The 12,423-nt window shown below is 40.7% G+C and overlaps 1 protein-coding gene across 3 annotated transcripts in view; it reads left to right on the top strand.

Moving 5' to 3' along the window:
• The window catches only part of LOC136621647 (dimethylaniline monooxygenase [N-oxide-forming] 2-like), a 54,942-nt gene extending 42,838 nt beyond the window's left edge, over positions 1 to 12,104 (top strand). For all 3 annotated transcript variants that reach the window (XM_066597289.1, XM_066597290.1, XM_066597291.1), the window contains 5 exons: positions 717 to 859; positions 6,127 to 6,326; positions 9,644 to 9,990; positions 11,292 to 11,364; positions 11,477 to 12,104. In XM_066597289.1, the coding sequence (XP_066453386.1) occupies positions 717 to 859; positions 6,127 to 6,326; positions 9,644 to 9,990; positions 11,292 to 11,364; positions 11,477 to 11,873 (1,160 nt within the window). In that variant the 3' untranslated portion in view covers positions 11,874 to 12,104. The remainder of the gene's footprint in view (positions 1 to 716; positions 860 to 6,126; positions 6,327 to 9,643; positions 9,991 to 11,291; positions 11,365 to 11,476) is intronic.
• Positions 12,105 to 12,423: the final 319 nt, after the last annotated feature.

The following is a 12,423-nucleotide window of genomic DNA, read 5'->3' as shown; positions in this document are numbered from 1 at the left end:
GATCGGCAAGTGTTTCCCATTGTTTTCATGGGAAACTTTGCATTGCACTTAAGTGCACATCAACATCAGTAGTAATAGTGTTCCCGTTAGTGGCCCCAGTAGTAATAGTGACCTCCATAATAATAGGACCCTCACAGTGACCCCAATAGTAATGGTGCTCCCGTTAGTGGCCCAGGTAGTAATAGTGACTCCAGTATTAATAGGTTCCCGTTAGTGACCCCAGTCGTAATAGTGACCCCCACAGTGACCCTGATAGTAATAGTGCTCCCGTTAGTGTCCTCAGTAGTAAGTGACCCCAGTAGTAATAGTTTTCCTGTTAGTGACCCCAGTAGTAATAGTGTTCCCATTAGTGGCCTCAATAGTAATAGTGACCTCTATAATTACCCCAGTTATAATAGGACCCCCACAGTGATCCCGGTAGTAATGGTGCTCCCGTTAGTGGCCCAAGTAGTAATAGTGACCCCATAATGACCCCAGTAGTGATAGTGACCCCAGTATTAATAGTGACCCCAGTATTAATAGTGACCCCAGGCTAGGGTAGCAAACTAAATGTTTGCCCAAGGGGAAGTAAGGCCTAGCTACAACTCAAGTCACATAGGAAAACTTCATAACGTTAATCTAAAAGGCAGATGGATGTAAGCACTGAATCTACAACAGTTACTGACTGCCAACTATTTTTGAGAGTATGACATGTTTTTTAACATTTTTCCACCCAGGTTTAGAAAATTTCAAAGGACGCCACATTCACAGTCGTTCCTACAAAACATATGAGGAGTACCGAGGGAAAACAGTGGTGGTTGTGGGAACAGGAAATTCAGCTGGAGACATTTCTGTGGAACTCAGCCATATCGCAAAACAGGTGCCAGTAGTTCAGTTAATTCTATTTCACATATTTATTAGTAACGCCTTCTGGGAGAATTGCATATTATGACTTTTGGGAAGAGGCGAGAGTATGGTCCAATTTGTCTTAGAGGGGGATCTAATTTGTGCACTTTGGACATTCCCTTTTTGTTAGGGTTAATGTACACAAAATAATATATCATTTGAATGAGAAAACAATGTCAAAGTTCAAATACATTTATACAGAAATGTATAAGTGACTGAGGAGGACTGAACGAGCGCTATTCAAACCAAGACAATAAGGATTTTTATGTCAGCATAAAATGAACAACGAATGAAAAGCCAACGATTCATTGATCATCAATCGTTGGCTGTATTTATGCCGTACAATTTGTTCATTTTTGCTCTTTTGAACGATTTTTTTGAATGATAATCGTTTTGTGTAAAAGCCCTTTTAGAAAGGTCTCCTGATAAGTTGATCACAGCTCTCCCAGTGATCAGCTGTAATGTGTGGGGGAACCTGGTAGTAGGTGTTCCATTCCCCTGCAGTGTTTGCATAGCGAAAATGAAGCATTGAACAGTTCGCAATTAAATCAATGTGTTGAGGCGATATCTGTAGTCATTATACATTTCGACTAAGGCTGGGCTCATACAGCCGCATGGGAAAAATGCTGTGTGAGTCACACAGCGATTTACCGCTGTGGAGTCGGCCTATTGCTACGTATGGCAGCAATATTGTACTGCGCATAACTGCGCCGTCTTCCTGCTTTTTTTTGCTATCGCTTATTTTTCCCTTAACCCCTTCACGACCAATGACGTACAGTTACGTCATGGAGCCACGGGGTATGTATGAAGAGAGGTTGCGTGGCAACCTCTCTTCATATAATGCGGGCGTCAGCTGTTTATAACAGCTGACACCCGTGGGCAATAGCCGCGAACGGCCGCGCGGCCGTTCGCAGCTATTAACCATTTAAATGCCGCTGTCAATTCCCCCAAACGTCCCGCACGGCCCCCCCGCGGTGAGTTCGGGGGAGCCATGCAATTGTCATGGCAGCCAGGGGACTAATGAAAGGCCCCAGGGCTGCCTTAATAGACTGCCAATAAAAGCCATACCCATGGGGTGGCTTGATAGACTGCCTGTCAAAAAGCAGTATGACGTAATGCTATAGCATTACGTCATACTGCAGGAGCGATCAAAGCATCGCATCTTAAAGTCCTCCAGGGGGACTTTAAAGTAATGTAAAAAAAAAATAATCAATAAAGTTTTTTTTAATTAAAAAAAAAAAAGTTGTAAAAGTTTAAATCACCCCCCTTTTGCCATATCTATTATTAAAAAATCTAAATAATAAATTAAAAATATGTATTTGGTATCGCCACGTCCGTAAAAGTCCGAACTATCAAAGTAGTGCATTATTTTTCCCGCACGGTGAACGTCGTCCGAAAAAAAAATAAAGAACGACAGAAATGCACTTTTTTAGTTACTCTGTCTCCCCAAAAAAATGAAATAAAAAGCGATCAAAAAGTCGTATGTATTCCAAATTGGTACTATAAGAAACTACAGGACATTACGCAAAAAATGAGACCTTGCTAAACTATGTCGACGGAAAAATAAAAAAGTTATCGCGCGCACAAAATGACCGCAGAAAATAATTGAAAAAAATGTAATGTCTATGAAAAAAAAGAGGAGTATAGTAAAAAATAAACTATATAAGTTTGGTATCGTAGTAATCGTACCGACCCATAGAATAAAGTTATCATGTCATTATTGTTGCCGTTTGTGTGCTGTAGAAACAAGACGCACTAAAAGACGGCGAAATGTCATTTTTTTTTCATTTTACTCCACTTAGAATTTTTTTAAAGTTTTTCAGTACATTATATGGTACTTTAAATAGCACCATTGAAAAATACAACTCGTCCCGCAAAAAACAAGCCCTCATACAGCGACGTTGATGGATAAATAAAGGAGTTACGATTTTTTTAAAGGGGGGAGGAAAAAACGAAAATGGAAAAAGAAAAAGGGCCGCGTCATTAGGGGGTTAATGTAATTGTGTACAGGCAGCGATGATTACACGTCCATAAGGAACAATGGGCTTTCTTGCACATAATACACAGCAAAATAGAACATGCTGCATTCTTTTTTGCACTCGCGTATTACGCAATTCCTACATGCAAATGTGAGCAAAACTGCATAAGGCAATGTATTTGATTGCCTGTTAATTACCATGTATTACGCGCAATTACAGCGCACAGGTAATATATGGTAGTCTTACATGTAAGCTCGGCTTAATACTGTAGATGAAGGTCTATAACATGGGACTTCCCTCTATTCAGAATTCCCTTATTAAATATTTGATAATGGGTTTCGTAAACCTGCCAACCCCTTTCCAGAGCTATCTAAACCTAAACAGTATAAATGGAATCAATGCCTTGACTCCAAAAAGAGATATACAAGTAGTTTTGTTGTTCATCTTCTCCTTTAGAATCTGTTCCTTGTTTAGACAAAAATAACATCACCAAAAACTGCAATAAAGTTGCCCGTGTGGCCCTCGAATACGTAGGAATATAATGTATAAACGAGTAGGTAGACTATTGGTTTAACTTTTACAAATATTATTTAGCTGCCCAATTGGTTGAAATAGTAACTATGTAATAATACGGATTCTCCCCAGTGGATAGCATTGAAATCGTCATTAGTATCTCCACTCCATTGCAGGCTTTTATTTGGTCACCTAATATCACACATTATAGCACTACAGCTAAAATCACCTTTATCATGTTTCAACTATTGCATAGACGGCGATATACATTTTGCTTACAAAATCCCTCGCCTCTGATGCCCATACTATCTCAATTTCAGGTTTACCTCCTACCAACTTTCAGTGGTGGAATAACGCTAAGTTAAAAATTCTGCATGACTCCACCCCCCCCTCACAGGAAATTAATGATGTTGAACTACTCTTAGCCCTGTATCACATGAGCATATGCATATTTGCACGTGCATTTCTGGCGTGTTCTTGTGCATAGGAGGATGAATTTTTGTGTGCATCACAGCAGTTTTTACTGTTCTTCTTGCGCTCGCAAGTCATACGCATTTTCACATGCGAAAAAAGAAAAATCAGACACAGTCCTGTACATTGAAATGGCTAATTAGCTTATTTTTTCCCAAAATGGAATTGTGCACGCAAAATGCGCACATGTGAATGCACCCATTAAAATCAGTGGGTTCTATTCACTTCGTATTGCACCAGCAAATATGAGAGCAAATACGCCTGTGTGACACAGGCCTTACTCACACCATTCCCCACCAATGGAACGCAGATTGAGGGCCTACCAAATATTCCACTCTTTGTGGTCTTATCTACTCCCACAGACTAATTTGGCTCTCACAGATTTCAAATATTATTTATATTACGTCTCCAATGGGGGATCTTGTCATATATATTCCAATTTTAAATTCTATCCGTGTCCGACTTTTGGATACTCTTTAGGCCGGTCCTCTCCATGCTTCTCTATTCTCTACGGCTACTTTCAATTGCCAGATGTCCATTCCTGTGTCCTTGTTGATGGTGTCCAGCCAACATGTCTTTTGTCTTCCGTTTCTTTTTACCATTGACCATTCCAAGTAGCATTTCTTTTTCCAGCAAATTCGCCCTCATCACGTGTCCAAAGTAAGTCAGTCTCTGTCTCGAGATCTTGCCTTCCAGGGACACCTCTGAGTTGATACGGTTCAGCACAGCTTTGTTGGGGACCCTAGCTGTCTGGGGGACTCATAGAAGTTTTCTCAAGCAGCACAGCTTGAAAGAATCAATTCTTCTGTCTGTTATCCTCAATATCCACGTCTCACAGCCATATGTTGCAATCGGCAAGATGATAGTTGTGATGATTACCCTTCATTTGATGGCGACTGAGACATTCTTACGAAATGCAACTTGAACATCAGAAAGTTCCTGCTCAAGGATATTACTTAAGCGCTTCTAGATGATTTTCAGAAGAACCTTGCTGGCACGGAGAAACCAAGTGATTGTTCTATAGTTTTCACAGTTCTTGACATCACCCTTCTTTGGCAGTGGGAAGAAAACTGATCTTTTTCAATCCTTTGCCCATGTGCAGGTCCCCTAGATTGTCCGGCATAGTATTGCAAGTGCAGCTCTTGGGACTGGTTTGAGCAGCTCATATTCCATCTATGCCAGGTGCTTTGCTGTTTGACAGCTGTCTTATCACCCATTCCACTTCACTTTCCTGCAGGTCTGGTATCAGATCCTCTTGGCCTCCATGTTCCTCTAGTTGATCATTGCAGGCACTAGCATATAGTTCTTCTATGTATTGTTTTTGTCTTTTCTTGAGTCCTGCTGGTCGCCTATTTCATTCCCGTCATTGTCCTTGTTGCCTGCTTGGTGGGCGGAGAAAGGCTTCTTCACCCGTTTCACAGTGGCAAATAATTCCCTGGTGTGACCCTTCTTATAGGCTAATTCAAGGCTCATGTATTAAGCATTCAGGAAGTTGTTCTTTCCTAGCTTCTCTTTTGAATTTGGCATTGAGTTGCCTCACCTTGTCCAGCCTTCCCTTAGTCTTAACCTTACTCCTTTTTTATATATAAAAACCCTAAACTAAAGTTTAGGCATACTTGGGAATGTGATGTAGGCATTACCATTCCTCTTGACACATGGTAGCAGAAATGTATGACTATTTTGAAAACCAGTTGGTAGGTATCCTTAATGGAAACCTCACACCGAGTTTTGCCTAGAATATACATAGTACCCACTAGAGTTAATAGATTCTATCCTATGACCATACTGCTTTAGGCAATTTGGAGTGTTGGAAACAACTCTAAATGTTTGGTAGACTTGTGTGCGAGTTCATTGGTTTTGGCGTGATATCAGCTGATTTATCTGCAGAGTATTGGGGGCTGACTATTCCTTTTACCCCTGCAGTTTACCTTCTCAGAGAGAGCTTGGAATCATTTTGATAAGTTATGGTCTCCATGGATACATATAATACATCCCACAAATATTTCTTATTTGTCCCTTTAATCTATATATAGATACTGCATATTTCACGGTTGTAATGTCTATAAGATGGATGGGTCAAACATTGTGCTAGTTTATTATGTATATTCTTAGGCTCTCCCTACAATTATAGCTAAATATTACTTAAGTAATTACAGTCAAACCAACTTTATCCCTAATATATTTAGAGACACTCTTACTGTAGCCTACAGCACAGATTTTGTTCTACACAATTTGTATATTTTAATACATTTTCTATACATATATTTTATGACCGCAGGTTTACCTAAGTACCAGGCATGGATCATGGGTGGTTAGTAGAATTTCCCGTGGTGGATTTCCCATAGACATGACAGTGTCAAGACGCTATACTATGTGGATCAAGAATGTCCTGCCAAGAAGTCTCGCTGCTAAGATAAGTGAGAAAATTATGAGCAGCTGGTTTCACCACTCAAACTTTGGCTTGGAACCTAAATTCAGGTAAATAAAAGAAAGAGACTTTCAACCCGTTGTTACTTTAAAGGGTTTTACCAAGATATTCAATTCCTTTAAGAATGTGGACTGATCGCTCCGATTTCTTCTCACCGAGGAAATCTGCGGCCAGTGTGACCATCACTGGGGTGCCGGCAGACCATTGTCTTCAATGGAGTCGCTGGCAGCAGCCACATTCCCTATGGTGGACGCATGTCCTATCTTTGCAGGCATACACCTGTAAAACACGGACATGTGAACACACCATAGGGAATGCATTGGTTCTAATAGAAGCGTATTTCTGTGCGCGCGTACGCACCCACAAAAACACACTCGTGTGAAGCCACCCTAAGTAGTAAAGCAGTATTCTTAAGCTACTCTGTATCAGTAGACTATTTATGTATACTATATATTCTAATTCATGAATTTTAATACTTGTTCTAGGGTGAAAAATTAGAACGTGTTTAAAGGGGTTGTCTCACGCCGAAACTGTTTTTTTTTTTTCAATAGGCCCCCCGTTCGGCGCAAGACAAACACAAGGGATGGGTTAAAAAAAAAAAAAGTTTAGTACTTACCTGAATCCCCGCTCTGCGGCGACTTCTTACTTACCTTACCAAGATGGCCGCCGGGATCTTCACCCACGATGCACCGCGGGTCTTCTCCCATGGTGCACCTGTGGGCTCTGTGCGGTCCATTGCCGATTCCAGCCTTCTGATTGGCTGGAATTGGCACACGTGACGGGGCGGAGCTACGAGGACCAGCTCTCCGGCACGAGCGGCCCCATTCACCACGGAGAAGACCGCACAGCGCAAGCGCATCTAAAATCGCCAGAAGACAGCGATTTTAGACGGATCCATGGAGACGGGGACGCTAGCAATGGAACAGGTAAGTGAATAACTTCTGTATGGCTCATATTTAATGCACGATGTACATTACAAAGTGCATTAATATGGCCATACAGAAGTGTATAGACCCACTTGATTTCATGAGACAACCCCTTTAACACTTTAGCACAAGTGGGCATATTTGTACACCCCCTATCGCCGGGAATTGTATGGAGGGGGCACAGGAGCATTGCTCGCTGCATTTCCAGCAGGTGCCAGCTGTATTAAACAGCTGACACCTGCTGGCATCAATTGTAGTCTAGGTCTCACTGAAAGCTCCTGGACCTACCATGGAATCAAGCCTATTAAGCCCTGCCTATGGCAGGAACTAATAAACTTATATTAAAAGTACAACATACTGCAATACAGAAATATTGCAGTATATTATACAAGTGATCAAACAATCACAAGTTCAAATCCCTTATGGGGACTGAAAAATAATTGTAAAAAAAAAAATTTAATAATTTTTAAATATTGAACAAATATAAATGAAAAAAAAACCTTTCCTATTTAGAAAAATTTTAAGAATGTAAAAGAAAACACTGGTATCATTTAAAAAACACAAATATATATAGATAGATAGACAGACAGACAGATAGATATAGATAGATTAGTTCGGACTGTTACATTATAAAAATGTTACATGTACCTCATAATGGCACCAGTAGGAAATACTTGTCAGCAGGCAAAGAACAAGCCTTCATACAGCTTCAAAATAGAAAACTTATGGGGCTCAAAATATGGTACTAAAATAGATTTGCTTAAAAAAAGTTTTTTTAAAAAGTGGTAAAACTTAAAAAATAACTATACAAATTTGATATTATTGTAATCCCTGCTGAAGTGAATGAGAATAAAAATGATGTAGCACAATGCGCTTCGGTGTTCCTGTAACTTGGGGAGTTACAGAAAAGCCATTTCTGTAACTCACCTTCACTTCAATAACAGCTGCATTGAAACACTTGGCTGGTGTTGGAAACAGAGGAGCAGATTTTTCCATCTCGCCCATTTAGGCCTCATGTCCACGGGCAAAAGATGATTTTAAATCCGCAGCGGATCACCCGCATGTGGATCCGCACCCCATAGGGATGCATTGACCACCCGCGGGTAGATAAATACCCGCGGATGGTCAATAAAAGTGAATTAAAAAAAATATGGAGCATGAAAAAAAATGGACATGCTCCATTTAGGTGCGGGTCTCCCGTGCGGACGACTCCCACAGGCTTCTATTGAAGCCTATGGAAGCCGTCCGATCCGCAGGAGACCTAAAATCAGAATATACTCACCTGCTCCGGATCTTCCCTTCTTCGCGGCTTGATCTTCTCTCCGTCGCGGCCGGATCTTTTTTCTTCGGGCCGGCACATGCGCGCGGCACGCAGCCGGCACTTCTCCTAGGGAGGGCAGTGCAGTCCAGAGAGGAGAGACAATCAATGTCCATTGCTAGTGGTAGAGGGAGTACACCAGAAAAGGCTATAAGGGCAGAGCCACAAAGAAGGAACTACAAGAAGAGTTGCACGAGCCTGCGTTCCAACTACTGAAGAAAGTGAGCAGTAATCTACGAATGTTGCAGCAGAGGCAGCTCCACCTGTTGCTCCGTGAGTCCACTCCACCTCTGCCTGAAATGGAAAGGCCATGTCTGTGCTGTGAGTTCTATAATAAAATCATTTGGTTCTAGCATTGATATAGAGACATGTACTTGACCATTTCCATTGGCCCCACTGAAATGAATAGAGTGGCACCACGCATGTCTGACCACTGCTTCATTCAATCTGATGTCATTGAGTGGGTACAGTGAGCCAGCAGTGATAGAAGAGGGGGGGACATGGAACCCCCTTTTTGGGATTGGTGGGGATCTCAGATGTGAGACCCCCATGATCAGACTTTTATCACTTTTGAGGATAGCTGATAAACGTTAATCTTTATACAACCCCTGTGATGAGACATTACTAGCTTAGCTGTCAGCATACCTCTTTTGTGTGTAGTGGGAGAGAGTTTGAACAATGCAGGGATGAGGAGATTGTTGGCAGTTGTGTTTGCTTTGTAATGGGAGAGCTGTAGGCACTCTAGTCACTCTACACTGTCTTGGCAATGGTATAGCATTCTCTTGGTGTTGGTGGAATTATGTGGGCTTTTCTTTGCTCAATTTAGGTAAAGTATGGCTCTATGTTGACAAGATATTTGTGTACTGTTTGAACCTATGTGGGCTCTATGTGGCAAAGTATGGCTTTATGTAGATACTGCCCCAAAAATGTTTGCTATGTTTTTGTCCAGAAAATCGTTTAGTCTAATTTATTTGTATATAGCTATAAAATATATATATATATATATATATATATATATATATATATATATTCTATATTGTTACTTTACATTTCTTATAGCCCAAATTACAATTCCCAATATTTTGTCGAGCTTTTAAATATATTCTACTTTATTTTCCATTAGGCTAAAACATCCAACTGTAAATGATTACCTCCCAAGCCAAATATTACAGGGATCAATCAAGGTGAAGCCCGATATTAAATCATTCTCTGAAACATCTGTCATCTTTGAAGATGGAACTGTGGTAGATGCGGATGAAATCATTTTTGCTACAGGATATAGTTTAAAATATCCTTTTCTTGATGATGACATAATCAAACTTCAAAACAATGACATATCCTTATACAAGTATGTGTTTCCAATTTATCTGGAAAAACCAACACTTGCCTTCCTAGGACTAGTCCAACCCCTTGGACCCATCATGCCAACTGCTGAAATACAGGCTCGTTGGGCAACTAGAGTTTTTAATGGTAAGGACGTCCAGTAGCTTGTTCTCTATCTCCTTGTTTTCAGGAGTTGCTCAATGAAAATGTCTAGCACAAATAATATAACTGTTCATACAGAAATATTCTTTACCATTTTAGGGCCCCTGAATGTAGTCTCTTCTGAAATGGCAGTTTGTGAAGAACAGTGGAATGATACAGTTAACACATGAAGGAATCTTTCCACACAGTCATGTTTTTTGAGGCAGGGTATTATGTGCAGTTATGTAAGAGCAGACACTGGTGTAGTTGGTGTCATGTCCAACATACAAAGACCGCCAGGATTTGGATGTGACAAGGAAACAGGAAACACACCAGAGCAAGTGACATAGAGGGTAATGTAGCCCTGATCTAAAAATGGTTGCACCTGCCTAACAAGCAGAGCACCCGCCCTGAAAGGGGTGCCCCTCTGACAAGAACCTGGGGCTTCCCTAAAAGACCCTAGATGGAATAAGGGAGAAAGATAAATCCCAGGAACAGATCACATGGGACAGATCCAGGAAAACAAGACACACCTGACAGGATACACAAGCAGAGTGGAACAAATGAAGAAACCAACCCAAATTGACATACAGCAAATATCCAGACATATACTGGCAAAAATCCTCACTCAACAAAACCGCTGACTCATAAGACCAGGATACAATGAGTGTAACTGGTGCCTTCTACTCTGAGGAGCCAGTTTACATTGACAAACAAAGTTACTGACTGATTGGCTCGGCAATCAGCCAATTAATCAACTAACAGCAAGAAGCTGTAGGCTTCTCAAAATCCAGCCCTGAACAACAATGAGCATGCACTGGCTTGGTGAATCATGTGGGCTGGAGTCGACATCGGCACCCCAGATCTGTTCCATCCGCCAACCTCGCCGGGACATTTGCGTCATTTTGAACTGTAGATATCTTAGCAACAGTATGTTTGTATAATACATATAGCGGATCATACACAAAGACGTTTACACCAGTTTCTGGAGGAAAAAAGTGGCACACTTTTTTTGCACAAGTGGCACAAATTATGCCCGGAATATATGCCAGGTCAGACCAGGTGAAAAATTTCTGAGAAGGCGCACAGAGGTGTCAGGATGCGCCTAATACATGTATTAGGTGTACTATGCATTGGGGTAAATTATACTAAACCGAGCTTTAGAAATGCCAAGCTTAGTAAACTTCCCCCATAGTTACAAAGTAAAATATATATATATATTGGAGAGTGAAAATGTCTATATTTTTTCACTTACCTGTCATGAATGAACTTTTGTTTCTGTAATTACCGGTATATTTTTTTGCTAGGTGCTGCTGAACTACCATCAGCCAAAAAGATGGAGAACTACTGCATGAAAGGCAAAGACAGGAAGAATAAATGGTATGAGGGAAATTTCATACAACCAGCATTTCTCTGTTCAGACCTCTAATCTGCCTCCTGTTCTGACCGTAGTTATCATTGCTTTACTAACCTATGTTTGTTGTATTTTTAGGTTTGGTACGGGGAGGACTCAAGTTCTGCAAACACATTACATTGATTACATAAGTGATATTTCAAGTGAAATTGGAGTCCACCCAAACACGATATACCTTTTCTTCACCGACCCAAGATTGGCTTGGCATGTGTTTTTTGGACCATGCACACCTTATCAACTTCGTCTCAAAGGGCCTGGAAAATGGTCTGGAGCCAGGAATGCCATTCTTACACAGTGGGACAGAACAATAAAGCCTACTAGGACCCGGGTTTTACATGAACATCCTAAATCCTGGTTAAACATTAGGAGATTGTTGGTCATTGGTTCTCTGTTTTCGGCAATATGGCTTACAAAAGCTAGTTTCAATGCTGAAAAGAGTGGGTTTATAGAATGGATCACCAGTTGGGCCTCCTAGACCAGGAGATTGGTTAGAATAAAATCCTGTGTAAGAGTACCAGCAACAGAAGAATTAAATAAGATAAAAACACTCATTGGAAACCCTACATTTGTTTAATCCATTGCCCACACAATCGAAACAATTGTTATTTATGGGAATATGCTGGAACTGCTATTCATATATATAATAAAGAATAAAATCTGCATATTTACTGAACTTCACAAATGTAATAAAATGCATTTCACACTTGTTTATTGTAATCACCATCTTTATCCTTTGTTGAGAAACCTTTTGCTCATTGCATCAAAATATAATGTCCAACATTGTACGTCTGTTTTTCCATACAAGTTTAAGAACTCTCCACTCAGTACAATGTTGAGGTTCTGCTTTTTTCCTACACTCCACGGCCTTAAGGCCCATTTACACTGAAGGATAATCTCTCAAAAATCGCTCAAATGACAGTTTGAGTGACAGTTTTAAGAGCTCATCTTTGCATAACTCTAAGTAGCTAATTAGCTACTTAAGAGTTAATGCAGACAGAGCGGGATACTGCAGCCATAGCTCCGAG

This window comes from Eleutherodactylus coqui, chromosome 3 (genome assembly GCF_035609145.1).
Source record: "Eleutherodactylus coqui strain aEleCoq1 chromosome 3, aEleCoq1.hap1, whole genome shotgun sequence".
Taxonomy (NCBI): Eukaryota; Metazoa; Chordata; class Amphibia; order Anura; family Eleutherodactylidae; genus Eleutherodactylus; species Eleutherodactylus coqui.
Note: the sequence above shows the minus strand (reverse complement) of the source record. Positions and strands in the feature narration are given on the sequence as shown.